Source organism: Eurosta solidaginis, chromosome 3, assembly GCF_040869045.1.
Source record: "Eurosta solidaginis isolate ZX-2024a chromosome 3, ASM4086904v1, whole genome shotgun sequence".
Taxonomy (NCBI): Eukaryota; Metazoa; Arthropoda; class Insecta; order Diptera; family Tephritidae; genus Eurosta; species Eurosta solidaginis.
The window spans coordinates 30,989,910-31,013,290 of NC_090321.1; the positions used below are offsets into that span (position 1 = coordinate 30,989,910).

General features: G+C 37.7%; 4 protein-coding genes across 8 annotated transcripts in view; all 4 read left to right on the forward strand.

Annotated features, from left to right (window-relative positions):
- The window catches only part of mwh (multiple wing hairs), a 466,270-nt gene that overhangs the window by 290,077 nt on the left and 152,812 nt on the right, over positions 1-23,381 (forward strand). The gene's annotated exons all lie outside the window — the stretch shown is intronic.
- On the forward strand, positions 4,176-4,703 carry LOC137243502 (lysozyme 1-like). The gene has a single exon (XM_067771291.1). The coding sequence runs from the start codon at positions 4,217-4,219 to the stop codon at positions 4,640-4,642; it is 426 nt and encodes a 141-aa protein (XP_067627392.1). The 5' UTR covers positions 4,176-4,216; the 3' UTR covers positions 4,643-4,703.
- LOC137243510 (lysozyme 1-like) lies at positions 15,643-16,172 on the forward strand. Its single transcript, XM_067771298.1, has one exon. It carries the CDS (start codon positions 15,682-15,684, stop codon positions 16,105-16,107), a length of 426 nt encoding a protein of 141 aa, XP_067627399.1. The 5' UTR covers positions 15,643-15,681; the 3' UTR covers positions 16,108-16,172.
- Positions 19,139-19,636, forward strand: LOC137243511 (lysozyme 1-like). The gene has a single exon (XM_067771299.1). The coding sequence runs from the start codon at positions 19,146-19,148 to the stop codon at positions 19,569-19,571; it is 426 nt and encodes a 141-aa protein (XP_067627400.1). The 5' UTR covers positions 19,139-19,145; the 3' UTR covers positions 19,572-19,636.

Consider the following 23,381-nt stretch of genomic DNA (forward strand, 5'->3'; position numbering starts at 1 on the left):
GGGGTTAGGTTAGGTTAAGTTGAACTGGCCGATCAATGAGGACCTCACATAGAATAACCTCATCCAAAACCAGGACCTATGCTATAAAATAACATCATGCTCTTAGAAGCTTTCTAGGACCTATGTCACTTGCTGCTTCTAGCCGTATCACTATTAATAACTGTAGCTAAGCCTGGCAAGTGTAAGGCACGAGCACAAAACATGTTCGATAGTTTCCTCCTCCAATCCGTCTTTCATACGTCTTCTATCACTGACCAAGCCTAATTTAAAGGCATGTGAAACAAGAATACCCGTCATGAGTCTACAGTCCTTTCTTTTTAATAATAGGGGTAACCTCGTTAGTCTCAGGTTGTAAGACCTGCACATGACCTTCGACACTTTGTAGCCCCACGCTTGGGTGCATGTTCTTCCCTCTTGGTCGATTATGTGCAACTCTCGCCTTTTCGTAATCTCGCCCAATCTAATTGGGACGTTTTTTTGTCGTTGTATTAAAGATAAAGACACCCCGAAGGTTTTGGGGAGTGTTATCTATAGATCCGATATGCTCCGGTAACAAAGCACCACTTAGGTACTAGGCCGAACATCTCGGGAACGATTAAAATTACCATATTAAACCCTCAAGCGTAGTTTCGGCGTCGGATTCGTGGTGGGAGAGAGGCTTTGTCGCCAAGTACTGGCGTTTACGCCTGTGGACGAGCGTCTCGCCCCTATCCGAATAAAAGCTAAATTTTTTAATATATCATTCATCTGCGCTCATGCACCCACAGAGGATAAAGACGATGAGGGGAAATACGCTTTTTATGAATAATTATAACGGACATACGAGCGACCTAACATCGACTCGGACCATTATCTCGTCGCAGCCAAAATACGCAACCGCCTCTGCGCGGCTAAAACCAGGAAACAAAAAACACGAGGAAATCTAAACGTCGAAAGGCTGCAATCGCAACAGACTGCCAATGATTTTGCAACTCGACTCTCACAGCTGCTCTCTAAGAGCTCAACTCAGCTTTAAGGAATGCAGGAGCAGTGGGAGTATATCTCCAAAGCACTTCGTTCTGTCGCTGAGAAAAAAATTGGTTGCCAGCGGCCACGAAAAAACAACTGGTACGATGAAGAATGCCGCGTTGCAACCGAAAGAAAGGACGCTGCCTACAGGGCTATGTTAAAAGCGAGCGCGACAAGAGAAGTGTGTGAACGCTATCGTCAGTTGAAAAAAAAGCGAGACGCCTTTTCAGGAAGAAAAAAGCAGAAGCAGAAAGGCGTGAGTACGAGGAGCTTGAGCTGCTAGCGACCAGGAATAACGCCCGAAAATTTTACTAAAAAATACGGCGACAGACGGAAGGTTTTAAGACCGGGGCAAACTCCTGTAGGAACGAAAACGGCGACCTTGTAACTGATGTCCAGAGAGTGCTTAGATTATGGAGGGAACACTTCTCTGCTCTCCTAAATGGAGGCAGAAATTCACCGCGCAGAGATGAAGAACCCGATCCCGCAATCGATGATCATGGAATATATGTCCCCCCGCCCGATTATGACGAAGCTAGAATAGCAATAACCACATTGAAAAACAACAAGGCCGTGGGCGCTGATGGATTGCCTTCGGAGCTATTCAAGTGCGGCGGCGAGGAGTTGGTAAGGCGCATGCAGCAGCTTCTTAGCAAAATATGGACGGAAGAGTGCATGCGCGACGGTTGGAATCTAAGTATACTTTGCCCAGTCCACAAGAAGGGGGATACTGCAAAATGCACCAACTATCGTGGAATCAGCCTTCTTAATATCGCATATAAGGTCCTTCCAAGTGTATTGTGCGAAAGATTGAAGCCCACCGTGAACCGGCTGATTGGACCTTATCAGTGCGGCTTCAGACCTGGTAAATCTACCATCGACCAGATTTTCACAATGCGCCAAATCTTGGAAAAAACCCGTGAAAAGAGAATCGACACACATCACCCCTTCGTCGACTTTAAAGCCGTCTTCGACAGCACGAAAAGGAGCTGCATATATGCCGCTATGTCTGAATTTGGTTTCCCCGTAAAACTTATACGGCTGTGCAAAATGACGTTGAGCAAAACCCTCAGCTCAGTCAGAATTGGGAAGGACCTCTCCGAGCCGTTCGAAACTAAACGAGGTTTCTCACAGGGTGACCCCCTATCGTGCGATTTCTTTATCTTGATCCCGGAGAAAATTATACTAGCTGCAGAACTTAACCGCTCTGGAACAATATTCTATAAAAGCGTGCAATTACTGTCATAGTCTGATGACATTGATATCATTGGCCTAAACACCCGCGCCGTTAGTTCTGCTTACTCCAAACTGGAAAAAGAACCGGTAAAGATGGGTTTGATGGTGAATGAGGACAAAACGAAGTACCTGCTGTCATCGAGCAAATAGTCAACGCATATGCGCCTTGGCAACCACGCTACTGTTGGCAGCCCTAATTTCGAAATAGTAAAAGACTTCGTTTACTGGGAACAAGCATCAACACTAGCAAAAACATCAGCACTGAAATGCAACGAAGAATCACTCTTGCCAATAAATGCTACTTTGGACTAGGTAGGCAATTGAAAAGTAAAGTCCTCTCTCGGCAAACGAAAATCATACTCTACAAGTCACGTATCGTTCCGTATCGTAGGGCGGCCCCACTCCGTTGGAAGGACCGGGTGGAAAACGCTTTGAACTCCCTAGGTGTGACTAATTGGCGGCGGTTGGCAGAGAGAAGGAGTGACTGGCGCGCCTTGTTGGACGATTATAACCGTTTCAACGGTTAAGTGCAAATTAAGTAAGTAAGTATTAAACCTTCAAATACCCAGCATGGTTTCGGACGATTCTTTTTACTTAATAGCCTCTGGTGGGATTCCTTTCAGGAACTTTATTGTTTTTCAAGAATTTTACTGCTGGTTGTAACTGTGATGTGGTAAATAACAGAGGTTTGTCAAGCTTGTGGGTCTAGCTTTCACTATTTGCCTTTATTTTGTGAGTGGTATTGGCTGCATTAACTGTGTTATCTGCCATCGGTATTCTGAATGTAATATTTGTGTCCTCCTTCAATTTCTCCTCTTTCTAAGACTTTCCCCTTTAATGGATTGTCCCAAACGCCTAGCCCTTGTATACACTCGCCTTAAGAGTAAACTGTTTCGTTTCATCTGGACTCTTTCTTCTAGGTATGGTAGACAAGTTTAACTGTCATCTCCTGGCGACCACGAAAATTCTAAAAGATCAGCGGCGTACTCACTGAGAGTATTCCCAATGGACATAAAAGTCTCCAACTGGAAGTCTTGTCAACCTAATCCAAAATTGTCTGATTGGAGTTCAAAGTGCATCCGATGGCATTGTCCACTTTAACCGCAAAGTCAAGGTATTTCAGTGAAACACCAAGCCAGTCAGAAAAATATTGGTTTTCAACTAGCATTTTCTGACTGATATCAAACTTGTCTGAAAATCCCGAAACTTGCACCCACGCTTATACTATGCAAGTTTTTGGACAATACTGCAGCTGAAAAAATCTACTAGATTTTTTATTTAACTTTTACTGTCTGCAGCATTACGGCACAAAGGCACTTAAACTACTCTCAGTTCCATGATTATCCTTTGACATTACTTGATTTCTTACTCACATATTATGATCAATTAAGTATAAGGACTCCTCTCTGTAACCCAATTTAAAAAAAAAAAAACTCCATAGGTGTCTCTTAATTGAATTTTTAATTTTCAATTTATATATAAACTTTTCATACCCACCGTTCACAAATGCAAATGCAGTGGCCATATCGAAAATTCCTTAATATCGGGTAGTAGTTAAGAAATTAAAAATTTACTAATAAAACATACAATTAAAGCGTACTCGTACATGCACATGTACAGAGATACCACGTGCTTCCGCGGCTCATTGAAGGCAGTGAACGACTTTAAGAAGTTACTGTCGAGATTAACATCGCAAATTGCAGGATTATATTGATTGAAGATAACATAATTCGTTGAACTCAAACTATTTTTAATCAATAACACTTAGGCATTGATTGACAAATCTCACTGCTAACGTCTTCAATCTTAGTTTAATATACACGCGCAGGTAAAATTACTATTATCTTTTTCTACTCAATAAATTCGATTGCAACTATTATGATTGTTCACATTTTTTTACACAAAATTTACTATAAAAGCAGTCGAATTTCTCTAAGGCAATTAAATATTTTGTTTGCACTTCACAATCAATATGAAAGTTCTTGTTTGCTTTATAATGGCATTGGCCTTGGCTGCACCGGCCTTTGGTAAAACATTTACTCGCTGCTCGCTAGCTATGGAGATGTATAACATGGGTGTGCCGAAGGATGAATTGGCTCGATGGACCTGCATTGCGGATAATGAGAGCTCGTATCGTACGGACGTTGTAGGCCCAACCAATAAGAATGGCTCCAAGGATTATGGCATCTTCCAAATAAATAACAAATTTTGGTGTCAAGCCGTCGATGGCTCAACCTCGTCCAATGGATGTGATGTTAATTGCAGCGCTTTGTTGACCGATGATATTACCGATTCAGTGAATTGCGCACTCAAGATTCAGAACAAACAGGGTTGGACTGCTTGGTCGACTTGGAAATTCTGTAATGGTGCCCTGCCTTCCATTGACTCGTGCTTTTAGACGGTGAATGGTGGGAAGAGTTTATATTTAAATTGAAAAATAAAAATTCAATTCAGAGACAGCTATGGAGTTTTTTTTTTACTGGGGTTACGGAAAAGAGTCCTTATACTTAATTGATCGTAATATTGGAGTAAGAAATCAAGTAATGCCATATGATCAATGAACAAAAATTCCAACTATAATCATGGAAGTGAGAATAGTTTAAGTGCCTTTGTGCCTTAATGCTTCATTTAGTAAAGGTTAAATGAAAAATCTAGTGTATTTTTTTTAGCCGCAGTATTGTCGAAAATTTTTACAGTATAAGTGTTGGTCCAAGTTTGGCACTTTTCCGACAAGTTTGATATTAGTCCGAAAATGCTAGCTGAAAACCAATATTTTGCTGACTAGCTTGGTGTTTCACTGAAGTAAAATTTGCGTTTAACGAAAGCAGTGCTTCGCAGTCATTGTCCATGCCATCGGATACACTTTGAACTCCATTCAGACAATTTTGGATTAGGTTCACAAGACTTCCACTTGGAGACATTTATGTTCATTGGGAATGCTCTCAGTGAGTAACCCGTTGGTCTTTTAAATTTTTCGTGGTCGCCATGAGATGGCATTTTAAACTTGTCTACCATACCTAGAATAAATAGCCCAGATGAAGCGAAACTTATTCTTAAGGCGAGTGTATAGAAGGGCTAGGCGTTTGGGACAATCCATTGCAGAAGCAAAATCACCGAAAGAGGAGAAATGGAAAGCGGATAAAAATATTACATTCAGGATACCGATAGCAGATAACACAGTTAATGCATCCAATACCACTCACGAAATAAAAGAAAATGGTGAAGGCTAGACCAACACACTAGAGAAGCCTCTGTCATTTACCACAGCACAGTTCAACTAGCAGTAAAATTTTTTAAAAACAAAAAAGCTTCTGCAAGGAATTCCAGAGGCTATTAAGTATAAAATAAAATTGCCCGAAAATAATGTTGGCTCTTTATAACGCATGCCCAAGGGCGGATAGTTTCCAGAAACATGGAAGCAACCGAAACCAATGTTCATTAGCAAAGGGAAAAGGCCATCCAAACTCGCCAAAGCCATAGAACAAACAGTAAGAGTACCAACTAGGTAGCATAGGTCTGGAAAATGCACATTAAATACAAAAGAGACGTTCTTACAAGCATACACTCAGATAAAAACGCCTTTCTAAAATCCAGCACCATTGGACTGAATTCAAGCTTCTCATGTTCTTAGTTTTCTTGAAAAACGAACGACCTGTTATCAAACAACAACCTTGTTCTTGAACTGACAACCATTTTCTTGAAAAGAGAACGACTGGTCTTAAAATATGAACAAATGTTCTATTAATGAGAACAATGATCTTAAATTAAGAACAATGTTCTTAAATTAAGTTCAGGAAAAAAGAAGCGATCGTGCGGCGATCGATCACTGTCAAACTCTAAAGTTTTATACAGAGTATATTAACTTTGATTGGATAACGGTTGATTGTACAGGTATAAAGGAATCGAGATGGATATAGACTTCCATATATCAAAATCATCAGTATCGCAAACAAATTTGTTTGAGCCACGTCCGCCCGTCCGTCCGCCGGTCCGTCCGCCCGTTAATACGCTAACTTGGGTAAATATTGCGATATCTGCACCAAATTTGGTACACGAGCTTATCTGGACCCAGAATAGATTGGTATTGAAAATGAGGGAATTCGGATGATAACCACGCTCACTTTTTATATATATAACATTTTGGAAAACACAAAAGACCTGATTATTTAGTAAATAATACACCTAGAATGTTGAAATTTGACGTGTGGACTGGTATTGAGACTCTTGATAAAAATTTGAAAAATTTTTTTAAATGGGCGTGGCACCGCTCACTTGTGATAAAATCAAATTTACAAATATTATTAATCATAAAGCAAAAATCGTTAAACCTATAGTAACAAAATTCGACAGAGAGGTTGCTTTTACTATAAGGAATGCTTTGAAGAAAAATTAGCGAAATCGGTTAAGGACCACGCCCACTTTCGCATAAAAGATTTTTAAAAGGGTCGTGGACGAATAAAATAAGTCATATCTTAGCAAAAAAGAGCTTTATATCAATGGTATTTCATTTCCCAAGTGGATTTATAACAATAAATAGGAAAAACATCAAATTTAAAAAGAAGGGCGTGGCACCGCCTCTTTTATGACTAAGCAATTTTCTATGTTTCGGGAGCCATAACTCGAAGAAAAATTAACATATCATAATGAAATTGTGTGCACATATTTTCCTTATAGCAGAAAATATTTGTAGTAAAAATGGACGGGATCGGTTAAAGGCCACGCCCACTTTTATATAAAACAAGTTTAAAAGAGTCGTCGACTAGAATAATAACCTATAACTTAGCTAAAAATAGTTTTGGATCAATGATATTTCACTAATCAAGTTTTATTGAAAGAGGAAATGGGAGACATTTTTTTTTAAATGGGCGGTGCCATGTGTTATATAGGAAGTGAATTTATCTGAATTGAAACGTACAATTGAAGTTCACGCTGGGTATATAATGTTTGGTTACACCCGAACTTAGACACCTTTACTTGTTTGAAACAATTTTTTTATATTCTTTTTTTTAACTCTAGTTTTTCGTTCAGTTCCATTCACATAAACACAGGTAATTCTCAAACTTGTTATGAAATGTTTTAAATATATATTCAGATTGCATCATCAAATAAGAAGAATTTCTCAATAAGAGAAATATATAAAAAATGCATATTATGCATATTATGCACTTTTTCTAATCTTTTGGATATTAATAATAGGTTTCTTATTAATGATAAAAAAAAAAAATTTAATAAACAAAAATTTATAAATGGTATCTTCCCTTCCCACTCAACCAATGATAAAGCACAAACCGTTCTTGAATTGAGACCGAAAACACAAACACCGAATCGTGATGCTTGAAACACAATGTCCTGAAGCCGCGAAATAAACGCGACGAACTTCGCCTTGCCAAAAATAGAATACCCGTAATTACATGAAGGTGAACACAATGGAAGCAAAGAGCGAAATTTACGCGACGTCATCTTTCGACGATAGATTTATTTCTATCTATTCTTTTCATCTTTATTTCTAAATAATGGCCACTCTGAATAAACAGCGCCAATTTCGCCCGGCATTGTGTTTTATGTAGAGTTAATGTCTGGGCGTAATTTGAAAAATGTCATCGCCCGACGCGGCGTATGTCGTAGTCGCTTGGCATTGTGTTTCAAGCATGAGAACAAAAAATCTTAAATCAAGCCCAAGTAGTGCTTGAAATGAGCACAGAAGGTTTACACATCAATACCAAAGTGGTCATTAAGGACGAACGGCGAGCTTGGAAGAACTGTTCTTAAAACAAGCCTATAGGTCACGAGTTAAGAAAAACCGTACTTAACAGATTTTTGTCAACGAATATCCTTAATTTTGAACTTGTTTCGTTCATTTTAGAACGTTTTTTCTCTGAGTGTAGAAGCAACAAGGTAACACCAAATCCAGGCAAGTGGTCCTATCGGCGCCAGATAAGCAAATATGTTGAAAACAATGATTCCAAGGGAGGTAAGGGACTGTGTAGCGCAACCCTCTTCATCGAAGTTGATAGCTTTCAAAACCCAATTGTCAACCTCACATACCGGTGCTGAATCCTGTTTATTTACCAGCGAAGATCTGGCGACCCCAAGCTAAAGATGGAAGGAGATGGTTAGATGGCCTAGAAGTTTCAACGTGTTGATATTATTTCGTTTCCGAGATGATCTGGCTAATAATTTATTGGCGATATTTTCCGAAATGCGAGGAGTCCACTTATCGCTACAAGAATTATCTACTGAATATCAATTTTAACTTTCTGAACATAAGTTGAAATTTTCTGAATATTAAATGGAAATTCTGAATATGAGTTAAAATTTTCTGAATATCAATTGCAATAACTTTATGAAAATTAATCGTAACTTTCTGAATAAGAAATGGAATTCTCAATAAGAATTGCAATTCTCTGAACACCAAATTAAAATTCTGAATATAAATTGTAATTTTATGAATATTAAGAATATTCCGAATATGAATTGTCATTTTCCGAATATTAATTGTAATTTCCTAAACATGAATTTTCGCTTTCTGAATGTAAACTGAATGTAAAAAGAGATTTTTTTATAAAGCAAAAAAAGTGTTACTTAAGTTTAAGGAAAGATAGCTCCCAACATAAACTTAAGTGTGGTTCTCTAATTGGACACAAATGTAAGATTCTAATATAAAGTAGTTTTCAAGAAATTAATAAGTATATATATATATATATATATATATATATATATATATAGAATTTATTTACAATATGAGTATTTTAAAAGGAAGTGGGCCTTCGTTCTATAGGTGGAAGCCGTTTCGAAATATCGCCATAAAGGTAGACCAGGGGTAACTCTAGAATGTGTTTGTACGATATGGGTATAAAATTAAAGGTATTAATGAGGGTTTTAAAAGGGAGTGGTGGTAGTTGTATAGGTGGTCGCCTTTTCGAGATATCGCCATAAAGGTGGACCAGGGGTGACTCTAGAATGCGTTTGTACAATATGGGTATCAAACGAAAAGTGTTAATGAGTATTTTAAAAGGGAGTGGGCCTTCGTTCTATAGGTGGAAGCCTTTTCGAAATATCGCCATAAAGGTGGACCAGGGGTAACTCTAGAATGTGTTTGTACGATATGGGTATAAAATTAAAGGTATTAATGAGGGTTTTAAAAGGGAGTGGTGGTAGTTGTATAGGTGGTCGCCTTTTCGAGATATCGCCATAAAGGTGGACCAGGGGTGACTCTAGAATGCGTTTGTACAATATGGGTATCAAACGAAAAGTGTTAATGAGTATTTTAAAAGGGAGTTGGCCCTCGTTCTATAGGTGGAAGCCTTTTCGAGATATCGCTATAAAGGTGGACCAGGGGTGACTCTAGAATGTGTTTGTACGATATGGGTATCAAATTAAAGTTATTAATGAGAGTTTTAAAAGGGAGTGTTGGTAATTGTATATGTGAAGGCCTTTTCCAAATATCGACCAAAATATGGACCAGGGTGACCCAGAACATCATCTGTTGGATACCGCTAATTTATTTATATATGTAATACCTGCCAAGATTTCAAGGGTTTTTTATTTCGCCCTGCATAACTTTTTCATTTTCTTCTACTTAATATGATAGATGTCACAACCATTTTACAAAGTTTTTTCTAAAGTTAAATTTTGCGTTAATAGACCAATACAATTACCATGTTTCATCCCTTTTTTCATATTTGGTATAGAATTATGGCATTTTTTTCATTTTTCGTAATTTTCGATATCGAAAAAGTGGGCGTGGTCATAGTCGGATTTCGGCCATTTTTTACACCAATACAAAGTGAGTTCAGATAAGTACGTGAACTAAGTTCAGCAAAGATATGTCGATTTTTGCTCAAGTTATCGTATTAAGGGCCATGCGGAAGGACAGACGGACGACTGTGTATAAAACTGGGCGTGGCTTCAACCGATTTCGCCCATTTGCACAGAAAACATCATAGAATTTATGCCCCTACCAAATTGAAAAGGATTGGTAAATTTTTGTTCGACTTATGGCATTAAAAGTATCCTAGACAAATTAAATGAAAAAGGGCGGAGCCACGCCCATTTTGAAATTTTCTTTTATTTTTGTATTTTGTTGTACCATATCATTACTGGAGTTCAATGTTGACATAATTTACTTATATACTGTAAAGATATTAAATTTTTTGTTAAAATTTTACCTAAACAATTTTTTTTAAAAGTGGGCGTGATCATTCTCCGATTTTGCTAATTTTTATTAAGTGTACACATAGTAATAGGAGTCACGTTCCTGCCAAATTTCATCATCATATCTTCAACGGCTGCCAAATTACAGCTTGCAAAATTTTTAAATTACCTTCTTTTAAAAGTGGGCGCTGCCACGCCCATTGTCCAAAATTTTACTAATTTTCTACTCTGCGTCATAAGTTCAACCCACGTACCAAGTTTCATCGCTTTACCTGTCTTTGGTAATGCATTATCGCACTTTTTCCGTTTTTCGAAATTTTCGATATCGAAAAAGTGGGCGTGGTTATAGTCCGATATCGTTCATTTTAAATAGCGATCTGAGATGAGCGCTCAGGACCCTACATCCCAAATTTCATCAAGATACCTCAAAACTGACTCAAGTTATCGTGTTAACGGACGGACGGACGGACGGACATGGCTCGATCAAATTTTTTTTCGATCCTGATGATTTTGATATATGGAAGTCTATATCTATCTCGATTCCTTAATACCTGTACAACCAACCGTTATCCAATCAAACTTAATATACTCTGTGAGCTCTGCTCAACTGAGTATAAAAACCAATGTAGCATACAAAAAAGCCTAGCCCAAAGTCGGGCTTAAACTGGGACTGAAAAGCTGTTCTGTAGTTTAACTGGATTTCAAATTTGACTAGAGTTTAAGTTAACTTTATTTAATCCTAGCTTAAACAACTACTGAAAAACTGGGCCCTAATGTACTTTTTATTCCAAATCATTAAGGGATTGACGCATTCACAAAGAATGTTAAACGGCATTTCATCCTCCAAATTACAAAAGCGACAGATTTGTGTATGGGATAGATATAGAGCTTACTTATGTTATATCATAGACTGCACTACCTCATATATGTAGTACCCAGTGTGAGTTCCTAGACCCTCTCTGCTAAGATTGATAAACTTGGATCGTACTCCCATTGCTGGAAGTATAAACAATTTGGACTGTCTTTGTCCTGGGTATTCATCCCAAAGTTTTATAAAATGCTTTGTTGCCCAGTTATTTATGAGCTCCGCATCCTAGAATTTTGCTATGGCACCATGCTTGCTAGTAAGTCTGTCAGTTCATTACCATAATGTCACGTAATACCTCTTACTACCAAATTTTTTAAAAAAAAATTTTGCGACATTCAAGAGTGTTGAGTACCAGTATAAAAATGTCCCAAAACAATTTCGATTTTGAGAATATTATATACATATATATAAAGGTCGTCGGGAAGTTCCATAGATAAAAAAAAAAAAATTTACCTTGCAGCGATATATGTACCTCCAAGGGGACTTAGGCCGAGCTTCTGCTGTTTCTATTGTAAATGTAGCGCTAAAGAAAATTTCGCGAAGGCTTAAGGGAGTCTTATCGATGTTCGTACGGTACGTTCCAGTAACAAACACCATTAAGGTACAATCCCTATAATCTCGGGAACAATTTAATATGACCACATAGAACCTTCTAGGTCATCCCACTCCTCATTTCCTAGTCCTCTGAGAACTTAGAGTCGCCAGAGATTCGACTGCTAAATATGTGTATGATGCATTCATATTTGTAACTTCGTGTACGTTAGGTTGAATATTGGTTTGCGAAAGCTGTGAAACTATAAAGCTTTGTATTGCACTTTTCAAACCCTTGAATCTCAGACCGAGCCTCACTTCCGACTTGCGTTGGCTTTTCTCGGCACTTGATATAAAATAGTACCAATTCATCTTGTGTTACAAAAATGTGGCAAAAAAGTACAGGTTTACTATCATTATTATAACTAATATAGGGTAAAAGTAAATTCTTTCCGTTTTTAAGTTGTTTCACTGTACAACAACAATTTTGCAAGAAAGTAACTATGGTATTTTTCTGAAAGGTGACATCGGAAAAATAAATTTTTCTGAACAAATTTATAGTCTAACTCATCTACTTTACTTTTAATGTACATATAAAGGTTAAACTGGTCACACGGTGTCCTTCGGCCATGTATGCAGAATCCTGAAGAGTCACATCTTTGGTTCCCAATGAATATTGTTGCTTATGGAATAGATAACTTCTCATACTAACACTTGGAAACTCCATCATTTCTTCTTCCACAATTTTTTCACATTTTTCCCGCAGGCAGTAGATGCAACATGGTGCTAAAAATTACTCGGCGATTTCACTTCTGGAATAAGGAACGATGAACGGTAGCAGTATAAGTGTGAAATATTAAGCTTTGTACAAGGAGCAATATTTTCCTGGACACCAAAGTTGTAACTCTTTCAGGTTTGTTGCAACTTTTTACAATGTATTGCAAGAAAGTTATAATTTGTATGTGCTATGTTCTTGGAATTTTATCTGATTTTGTTGTAAAGTTCTTATTGCTCTCTTGAATGCTATTTGAGCAGTTCACAAAAGTGTCTCATTCATGTACAATTTTAAGATTTGAGTTGTTTCCAATATTAAATTTGATTAAAGCCAACGCGAATTCAGCAGCAGGTGTCCCAACAGCTGATTGTTTCTTCTTGATTATTTTCCACAAAACGCATTGTACAAGGTGATGGCTAAGCGAATTCAACCAATTTGGCATGCAGAAGAATGTCAAATCAAAATAAAATTTTAATTGATTTTGATTAACTAACATATTGTTGTACAAGATGTTGTATGGAAAATAATCAAGAAGAAGCAATCAGCTGTTGGGATAACAATAACTGGTACTGAGTTCGTGTTGGCCTTGTACGACAATATGTCAGTTAATCGAATCCAATGCAATTTTTTTTCACTTGACATTCTAATGCACGGCGAATTGGTTGAATTCGCTTTTCCATCACCTTGTATAGATTCGCCTTGATTAAAGCATAGCACTTACGGCGAATAGTAGACCTTGTTAACAGCCTAATTTAATATGTCAAGATAGCTGAGATTGTTTATGTCAAACTAAATTTCAATTATTGGAGAACAGACGTGGTGGTTTCCCTATACAATAATAATAAAACACTTCTTAATATAGTGATTGTAAAACCAATGGTGACAACAATAAAAAATCGCTGGTTCAGATGAAAACGAATATTATTTGATATTAAGAATCCTTTGTCGGATATTGATACGGTACGCTCCGCAAAACTAAACCATCCAATCATCTCGGAAACAAATTAATGTGACCACGTTGAGCCAACGATTAGCTCTTTGATGGAACAGGTGCTTCGGGATATAAATACCTGGGCATCTAATGTTGAGTTGACAGCAAACGCAGAGAAGACGCATATAGTCTTGTTTACTAAGAGGTACAAGGTCCCAAATTGAAACAGGCAAAAGTCAGTAAGGGTGACCCTGCAGGAGAAACCTTGCACAAAATATCTAGAAATCATTTTACACAGTAAGTTGTCGTGGAAGGTCAACGTGGAGGAATGGGTGAAGAAGGTCTCGTCGGCACTTTATATATGTAAACTAATGTCAGGGTGTACGTGGGGTGTATCGCCTTCTCTCGCTTTTATTGAAAATATACAGCGATTGTAAGCCTATCATATATTATGGAGTCCTTGTTTGGTAGACAAGTGTAAGGCACGAGCACAAAACATGTTCGATAGTTTCCCCCTCCAATCCGTATTTCATACGTGTTCTATCACTAACTAAGCCTAATTTTAAGGCATGTGAAGCAAGAATGACCGTCATGAGTCTACAGACCTTTCTTTTTAATAATAGGGGTAACCTCGTTAGTCTCAGGTTGTAAGACCTGCACATGACCTTCGACACTTTGTAGCCCCACGCTTGGGTGCATGTTCTTCCCCCTTGGTCGATTATGTGCAACCCTCGCCTTCTCGTAGTCTCGCCCAATCTAATTGGGACGTTGTTTTTGTTGTTGTATTAAAGATAAGGACACTCCCCGAAGGTCTTGGGGAATATTATCGATGTTGATGATCCTTTGATTGATCCTTTGGCGGATATAGATCCGATATGCTCCGGTAACAAAGCACCACTTAGGTATTAGCCCGACCACCTAGGAAACGATTAATATGACCTTATTAAACCTTCAAATACCCAGTATGGTTTCGGACGATTCTTTTTACTTAATAGCCTCTGGTTGGATTCCTTTCAGGAACTTTATTGTTTTTCAAGAATTTTACTGCTAGTTGTCACTGTGATGTGGTAAATAAACGAGGTTTGTCAAGCTTGTTGGTCTAGCTTTCACTATTTTCCTTTATTTCGTGAGTGGTATTGGCTGCATTAACTGTGTTATCTGCTATCCGTATTCTCAATGTAATATTTTTTTCCTCCTTGAATTTCTCCTCTTTCTAAGGCGAACTCTTGTCAACCTAATCCAAAATTGTCTGATTGGAGTTCAAAGTGCATCCGATGGCACTTTAACCGCAAAGTTTAGGTACTTCATTGAAACACCAAGCCAGTCAGAAAAATATTGGTTTTCAACTACCATTTTCTGACTGATATCAAACTTGTCTGAAAAGCCCGAAACTTGCACCCACGCTTATACTATGCAAATTTTTGGACAATACTGCAGCTGAAAAAATCCACTCGATTTTTTATTTAACTTTTACTGTCTGCAGCATTAAGGCACAAAGGCACTTAAACTATTCTCACTTCCATGATTATACCAGGCATTTTGGTTCATTGATCATATGGCATTACTTGATTTCTTACTCAAATATTACGATCAATTAAGTCTAAAGCCTCCTCTCTGTACCCCAATCTAAAAAAAAAAACTCCATAGGTGTCTCTGAATTGAATTTTTAATTTTCAATTTATATATGAACTCTTCATACCCACCGTTCACAAATGCAAATGCAGTGGCCATATCGAAAATTCCTTAATATCGGGTAGTAGTTAAGAAATTAAAAATTTACTAATAAAACATACAATTAAAGCGTACTCGTACATGCACATGTACAGAGATGCCACGTGCTTCCGTTGCCCATTGAAGCCAGTGAACGACTTTAAGAGGTTACTGTCGAGGTTAACATCGCAAATTGCAGGATTATATTGATTGAAGATAACATAATTCGTTGAACTCAAACTATTTTTAATCAATAACACTTAGGCATTGATTGACAAATCTCACTGCTAACGTCTTCAATCTTAGTTTAATATACACGCGCAGGTAAAATTACTATTATCTTTTTCTACTCAATAAATTCGATTGCAACTATTATGATTGTTAACATTTTTTTACACAAAATTTACTATAAAAGCAGTCGAATTTCTCTAAGGCAATTAAATATTTTGTTTGCACTTCACAATCAATATGAAAGTTCTTGTTTGCTTTATAATGGCATTGGCCTTGGCTGCACCGGCCTTTGGTAAAACATTTACTCGCTGCTCGCTAGCTATGGAGATGTATAACATGGGTATGCCGAAGGATGAATTGGCTCGATGGACCTGCATTGCGGATAATGAGAGCTCGTATCGTACGGACGTTGTAGGCCCAACCAATAAAAATGGCTCCAAGGATTATGGCATATTCCAAATAAATAACAAATTTTGGTGTCAAGCCGCCGATGGCTCAACCTCGTCCAATGGATGTGATGTTAATTGCAGCGCTTTGTTGACCGATGATATTACCGATTCAGTGAATTGCGCACTCAAGATTCAGAACAAACAGGGTTGGACTGCTTGGTCGACTTGGAAATTCTGTAATGGTGCCCTGCCTTCCATTGACTCGTGTTTTTAGACGGTGAATGGTGGGTATCAAGAGTTTATATTTAAATTGAAAAATAAAAGTTCAATTCAGAGACAGCTATGGAGTTTTTTTTTTTACTGGGGTTACAGAAAGAGTCCTTATGCTTAATTGATCGTAATATTTGAGTAAGAAATCAAGTAATGCCATATGATCAATGAACAAAAATTCCAACTATAATCATGGAAGTGAGAATAGTTTAAGTGCCTTTGTGCCTTAATGCTTCTTATAGTAAAGGTTAAATGAAAAATCTAGTGGATTTTTTTCAGCCGCAGTATTGTTCGAAAATTTTTACAGTATACGTGTTGGTCCAAGTTTGACACTTTTCCGACAAGTTTGATATCAGTCAGAAAATGCTAGTTGAAAACCAATATTTTGCTGACTGGCTTGGTGTTTCACTGAAGTAAACTTTGCGTTTAACGAAAGCAGTGCGTCGCAGTCATTGTCCATGCCATCGGACACCAAAGTTGTAACTCTTTCAGGTTTGTTGCAACTTTTTACAATGTATTGCAAGAAAGTTATAATTTGTATGTGCTATGTTCTTGGAATTTTATCTGATTTTGTTGTAAAGTTCTTATTGCTCTCCTGAATGCTATTTGAGCAGTTCACAAAAGTGTCTCATTCATGTAAAATTTTAAGATTTGAGTTGTTTACAATATTAAATTTGATTAAAGCCAACGCGAGTTCAGCAGCAGGTGTTGGGTTCCCAACAGCTGATTGTTTCTTCTTGATTATTTTCCACGCAACGCATTATACAAGGTGATGGCTAAGCGAATTCAACCAATTTTCCATGCAGAAGAACGTGAAGTCAAAATAAAATGTTCATTGATTCCGATTAACTAACATATTGTTGTACAACATGTTGTATGGAAAATAATCAAGAAGAAGCAATCAGCTGTTGGGATAGCAATAACTGGTACTGAGTTCGTGTTGGCCTTGTACGACAACATGTCAGTTAATCGAATCCAATGCAATTTTTTTTCACTTGACATTCTCATCCACGGCGAATTGTTTGAATTCGCTTTGCCATCACCTTGTATAGATTCGCCTTGATTAAAGCATAGCACTTACGGCGAATAGTAGACCTTGTTAACGGCCTAATTGAATATGTCAAGATAGCTGAGATTGTTTATCTCAAACTAAATTTCAATTATTGGAGAACAGATGTGGTGGTTTCCCTATACAATAATAATAAAACACTTCTTAATATAGTGATTGTAAAACCAATGGTGACAACAATAAAAAATCGCTGGTTCAGATGAAAACGAATATTATTTGATATTAAGAATCCTTTGTCGGATATTGATACGGTACGCTCCGCAAAACTAAACCATCCAATCATCTCGGAAACAAATTAATATGACCACGTTGAGCCAACGATTAGCTCTTTGATGGAACAGGTGCTTCGGGATATAAATACCTGGGCATCTAATGTTGAGTTGACAGCAAACGCAGAGAAGACGCATATAGTCTTGTTTACTAAGAGGTACAAGGTCCCAAATTGAAACAGGCAAAAGTCAGTAAGGGTGACCCTGCAGGAGAAGCCTTGCACAAAATATCTACAAGTCATTTTATACAGTAAGTTGCCGTGGAAGGTCAACGTGGAGGAATGGGTGAAGAAGGTCTCGTCGGCACTTTATATTTGTAAAAGATTGTCAGGGTGTACGTGGGGTGTATCGCCTTCTCTCTCTTTTATTGAAAATATACAGCGATTGTAAGCCTATCATATATTATGGAGTCCTTGTTTGGTAGACAAGTGTAAGGCACGAGCACAAAACATGTTCGATAGTTTCCCCCTCCAATCCGTATTTCATACGTCTTCTAGCACTGACCAAGCCTAATTTGAAGAAATGTGAAGCAAGAATGCCCGTCATGAGTCTTCAGACCTTTCTTTTTAATAATAGGGGTAACCTCGTTAGTCTCAGGTCTTGCACATGACCTTCGACACTTTGTAGCCCCACGCTTGGGTGAATGTTCTTCCCTCTTGGTCGATTATGTGCAACTCTCGCCTTCTCGTAGTCTTGTCCAATCTAATTGGGACGTTGTTTTTGTTGTTGTATTAAAGATAAGGACACTCCCCGAAGGTTTTGGGGAGTATTATCGAAGTTGATGATCCTTTGATTGATCCTTTGACGGATATAGATCCGATATGCTCCGGTAACAAAGCACCACTTAGGTATTAGGCCGACCACCTAGGAAACGATTAATATGACCATATTAAACCGTCAAATACCCAGTATGGTTTCCACCGATTCTTTTTACTTAATAGCCTCTGGTGAGATTCTTTTCAGAAACTTTATTATTTTTCATGAATTTTACTGCTAGTTGTAACTGTGATGTGGTAAATAACAGAGGTTTGTCAAGCGTGTGGGTCTAGCTTTCACTATTTTCCTTTATTTCGTGAGTGGTATTGGCTGCATTAACTGTGTTATCTGCTATCCGTATTCTGAGTGTAAATATTTTGTCCTCCTTCAATTTCTCCTCTTTCTAAGACGAAGTCTTGTCAACCTAACCCAAAATTGTCTGATTGGAGTTCAAAGTGCATCCGATGGCACTTTAACCGCAAAGTTTAGGTACTTCAGTGAAACACCAAGCCAGTCAGAAAAATATTGGTTTTCAACTAGCATTTTCTGACTGATATCAAACTTGTCTGAAAATCCCGAAACTTGCACCCACGCTCATACTATGCAAATTTTTGGACAATACTGCAGCTGAAAAAATTCACTCGATTTTTTATTTAACTTTTACTGTCTGCAGCATTAAGGCATAAAGGCACTTAAACTATTCTCACTTCCATAATTATAGTTGGAGTTTTTGTTCATTGATCATATGGCATTACTTGATTTCTTACTCAAATATTATGATCAATTAAGTATAAGGACTCTTTTCTGTAACCCCTATTATCTTTTTCTACTCAATAAATTCGATTACAACGATTATGATTGTTCACATTTTTTTACACAAAATTTACTATAAAAGCAGTCGAATTTCTCTAAGGCAATTAAATGTTTTGTTTGCACTTCACAATCAATATGAAAGTTCTTGTTTGCTTTATAATGGCATTGGCCTTGGCTGCACCGGCCTTTGGTAAAACATTTACTCGCTGCTCGCTAGCTATGGAGATGTATAACATGCGTGTGCCGAAGGATGAATTGGCTCGATGGACCTGCATTGCGGATAATGAGAGCTCGTATCGTACGGACGTTGTAGGCCCAACCAATAAGAATGGCTCCAAGGATTATGGCATCTTCCAAATAAATAACAAATTTTGGTGTCAAGCCGCCGATGGCTCAACCTCGTCCAATGGATGTGATGTTAATTGCAGCGCTTTGTTGACCGATGATATTACCGATTCAGTTAATTGCGCACGCAATATTCAGAACAAACAGGGTTGGACTGCTTGGTCGACTTGGAAATTCTGTAATGGTGCCCTGCCTTCCATTGACTCGTGCTTTTAGACGGTGAATGGTGGGTATCAAGAGTATATATTTAAATTGAAAAATAAAAATTCAATTCAGAGACAGCTATGGAATTTTTTTTTTACTGGGGTTACGGAAAAGAGTCCTTATACTTAATTGATCGTGATATTGGAGTAAGAAATCAAGTAATGCCATATGATCAATGAACAAAAATTCCAACTATAATCATGGAAGTGAGAATAGTTTAAGTGCCTTTGTTCCTTAATGCTTCATATAGTAAAGGTTAAATGAAAAATCTAGTGGATTTTTTTCAGCCGCAGTATTGTTCGAAAATTTTTACAGTATAAGTGTTGGTCCAAGTTTGGCACTTTTCCGACAAGTTTGATATCAGTCAGAAAATGCTAGTTGAAAACCAATATTTTGCTGACTGGCTTGGTGTTTCACTGAAGTAAACTTTGCGTTTAACGAAAGCAGTGCTTCGATGTCATTGTCCATGCCATCGGATACACAGTGAACTCCAATCAGACAATTTTGGATTAGGTTCACAAGACTTCCACTTGGAGATATTTATGTCCATTGTGAATGCTCTCAGCAAGTAGCCCGTTGGTCTTTTACATTTTTTTTGGCCGCGATGAGATGACAGTTTAAGCTTGTCTAACATACCTAGAATAAATATCCCAGATGAAGCGAAACTTATTCTTAAGGCGAGTGTATAGAAGGGCTAGGCGTTTGGGACAATCCATTGCAGAAGCAAAATCATAGAAAGAGGATAAATCGAAAGCGGATAAAAATATTACATTCAGGATACCGATAGCAGATAACACAGTTAATGCATCCAATACCACTCACGAAATAAAGGCAAATGGCGAAGGATAGACCAACACACTTGACAAGCCTCTGTCACTTACCACAGCACAGTTCAACTAGCAGTAAAATTTTTTAAAAACAAAAAAGCTCCTGCAAGGAATCCCAGAGGCTATTAAATATAAAATAAAACTGCCCGAAAATAATGTTGGCTCTTTATAACGCATTCCCAAGGGCGGATAGTTTCCAGAAACATGGAAGCAACCGAAACCAATGTTCATTAGCAAGGAAAACAGTCATCCAAACTCGCCAAAGCCATTGAAAAAACAGTAAGAGTACAGAGAATACCAAGTAGGTAGCATAAATCTGGAAAATGCACATTAAATACAAAGAGAAGTTCTTTCAAGCGTACACTCAGAAAAAAACGCGGTTCTAAAATCGAGCACCACCGGACTCAATTCAAACTTCTCATGTTCTTACTTTTTTATACTCAGCTGAGCAGAGCTCACAGAGTATATTAACTTTGTTCGCAAAACGGCAATCCGTAACGGCATAAACTAATCGAGATAGATATAGACTTCTATATATCAAAATGATCTGGGCGAAAAAAGAAATTTATTTAGCCATGTCCGTCCGTCCGTCCGTAAACACGATAACTTGAGTAAATTTTGAGGTATCTTGATGAAATTTGGTATCTAGGTTCGTGCGCACTCATCTCAGATCACTATTTAAAATGAACGAAATCGGACTATAACCACGCCCACTTTTTCGATATCTAAAATTTCGAAAAATCCAAAAAGTGCGATAATTCATTACCAAAGACGGATAAAGCGATGAAACTGGGTAGGTGAGTTGACCTTATGACGTAGAATAGAAAACTAGTAAAGTTTTGGACAATGTGCGTGGCACCGCCCACTTTTGAAAGAAGGTAATTTGAAAGTTTTGCAAGCCGTAATTTGGCAGTCGTTGAAGATAACATGATGAAATTTGGCAGGAACGTTACTACTATTACTATATATGCGCTAAATAAAAATTAGCAAAATCGGGTAGAGAACACGCCCACTTTAAAAAAAAAATTTTAAGTCAAATTTTAACAAAAAAGTGATTATCTTTACAGTATATAAGTAAATTATGTCAACATCCAACTCCAGTAATTACATGGTACACCAAAGTACAAAAATAAAAGAAAATTTCAAAATGGGCGTGGGTCCCCCCTTTTTCATTTAATTTGTTTAGGATACTTTTAATGCCATAAGTCGAACAAAAATTAACCAATCCTTGTGAAATATGGTAGGAGCATAGAATAGGCGGCTACCGTGGTGTGATGGTAGCGTGCTCCGCCTATCACACCGTATGCCCTGGGTTCAACTCCCGGGCAAAACAACATCAAAATTTTAGAAATAAGGTTTTTCAATTATAAGAAAATTTTTCTAAGCGGGGTCGCCCCTCGGCAGTGTTTGGCAAGCGCTCCGGGTGTATTTCTGCCATGAAAAGCTCTCAGTGAAAACTCATCTGCCTTGCAGATGCCGTTCGGAGTCGGCATAAAAACATGTAGGTCCCGTCCGGCCAATTTGTAGGGAAAATCAAGAGGAGCACGACGCAAATTGGAAGAGAAGCTCGGCCTTAGATCTCTTCGGAGGTTATCGCGCCTTATATTTATTTTATTTATTATAGAATAGGCGGTAATTGTTTCCTATGAAAATGGGCGAAATCGGTTGAGCGACGCCCAGGTTTTATACACAGTCGACCGTCTGTCCTTCCGCTCGGCCCTTAATACGATAACTTGAGCAAAAATCGATATATCTTAACTAAACTTAGTTCACGTACTTATCTGAAGTCACTTTATCTTGGCATAAAAAATGGCCGTAATCCGGCTATGACCACGCCCACTTTTTCGATATCGAAAATTAAGACAAATGAAAAAAAAATGCCATAATTCTATACCAAATATGAAAAAAGGGATGAAACATTGTAATTCGATTGGTTTATTGACGCAAAATATAACTTTAGAAAAAACTTTGTAAAATGGGTGTGACACCTCCCATATTAAGTAGAATAAAACGAAAAAGTTCTGCAGGGCGAAATCAAAAGCCCTTGGAATCTTGGCAGGAATACTGTTCGTGGTATTTCAAATAAAAATTAATTAGCGGTACTCGACATATGATGTTGTGGGTCAACCTGGTTCACATTTTGGTCGATATCTCGAAAACGCCTTCACATGTACAACTAAGGCCCACTCCCTTTTAAAATACTCATTAACACCTTTAATTTGATACCCATATCGTACAAACACATTCTAGAGTCACCCCTGGTCCACCTTTATGGCAATATCTCGAAAAGGCGTCCACCTATAGAACCATGGCCCTCTTAAAATACTCTTTAATACTATCCATTTGATACACATGTCAAACAAACACATTCCAGGGTTACCCTAGGTTCATTTTCCTACATGGTAATTTTCCTTATTTTGTCTCCATAGCTCTCAACTGAGTATTTAATGTTCGGCTACACCCGAATTTAGCCTTCCTTACTTGTTTCCTTTTAAGAATTTTAACTTGTTCAGCAACACTTTTTCAACAGCCACTAAACCTTGCTCTGCTACCATGTTGTAATATTTAGAATAATTCATTTATTTATTACTAATTCATTTATTCAAGTAATAAAACGTACAAAATAACTTTGATATATAAAAGTTAGGTATACAGCAATGCACACACAGTTAGCTTAAAAAAGAGTATGTATGCAGTTAGGCTTACAACGACAGAGTGAACCAAAGTCGGGCTTTACAAAGTGACGAGGCTTACTTATTTTGCCTGTTTCTCAACTATTCATCCGAGCTCACCACTCACGTACTCTTTTACTCAACGCAGTGATGCCACAGTTATCAAACCACTAGTAAGACACTCAGGCCTGTTCTGAATTCCGACTCGGAATGAAAAGTAAAACGACATTGATTTCGACTCGGTTTCTATTTGGTGTTCTCAATTCCGATTGTAAAAAATCGATTCGAAGTCGATTTCGAATCGTTTTCATTCCGATTCGGTA

What these genes read in the sequence shown, in the direction of transcription:
- LOC137243502 (XM_067771291.1), top strand. Translation starts at nt 4,217, where the DNA reads ATGAAAGTTCTTGTTTGCTTTATAATGGCATTGGCCTTGGCTGCACCG.
- LOC137243510 (XM_067771298.1), top strand. Translation starts at nt 15,682, where the DNA reads ATGAAAGTTCTTGTTTGCTTTATAATGGCATTGGCCTTGGCTGCACCG.
- LOC137243511 (XM_067771299.1), top strand. Translation starts at nt 19,146, where the DNA reads ATGAAAGTTCTTGTTTGCTTTATAATGGCATTGGCCTTGGCTGCACCG.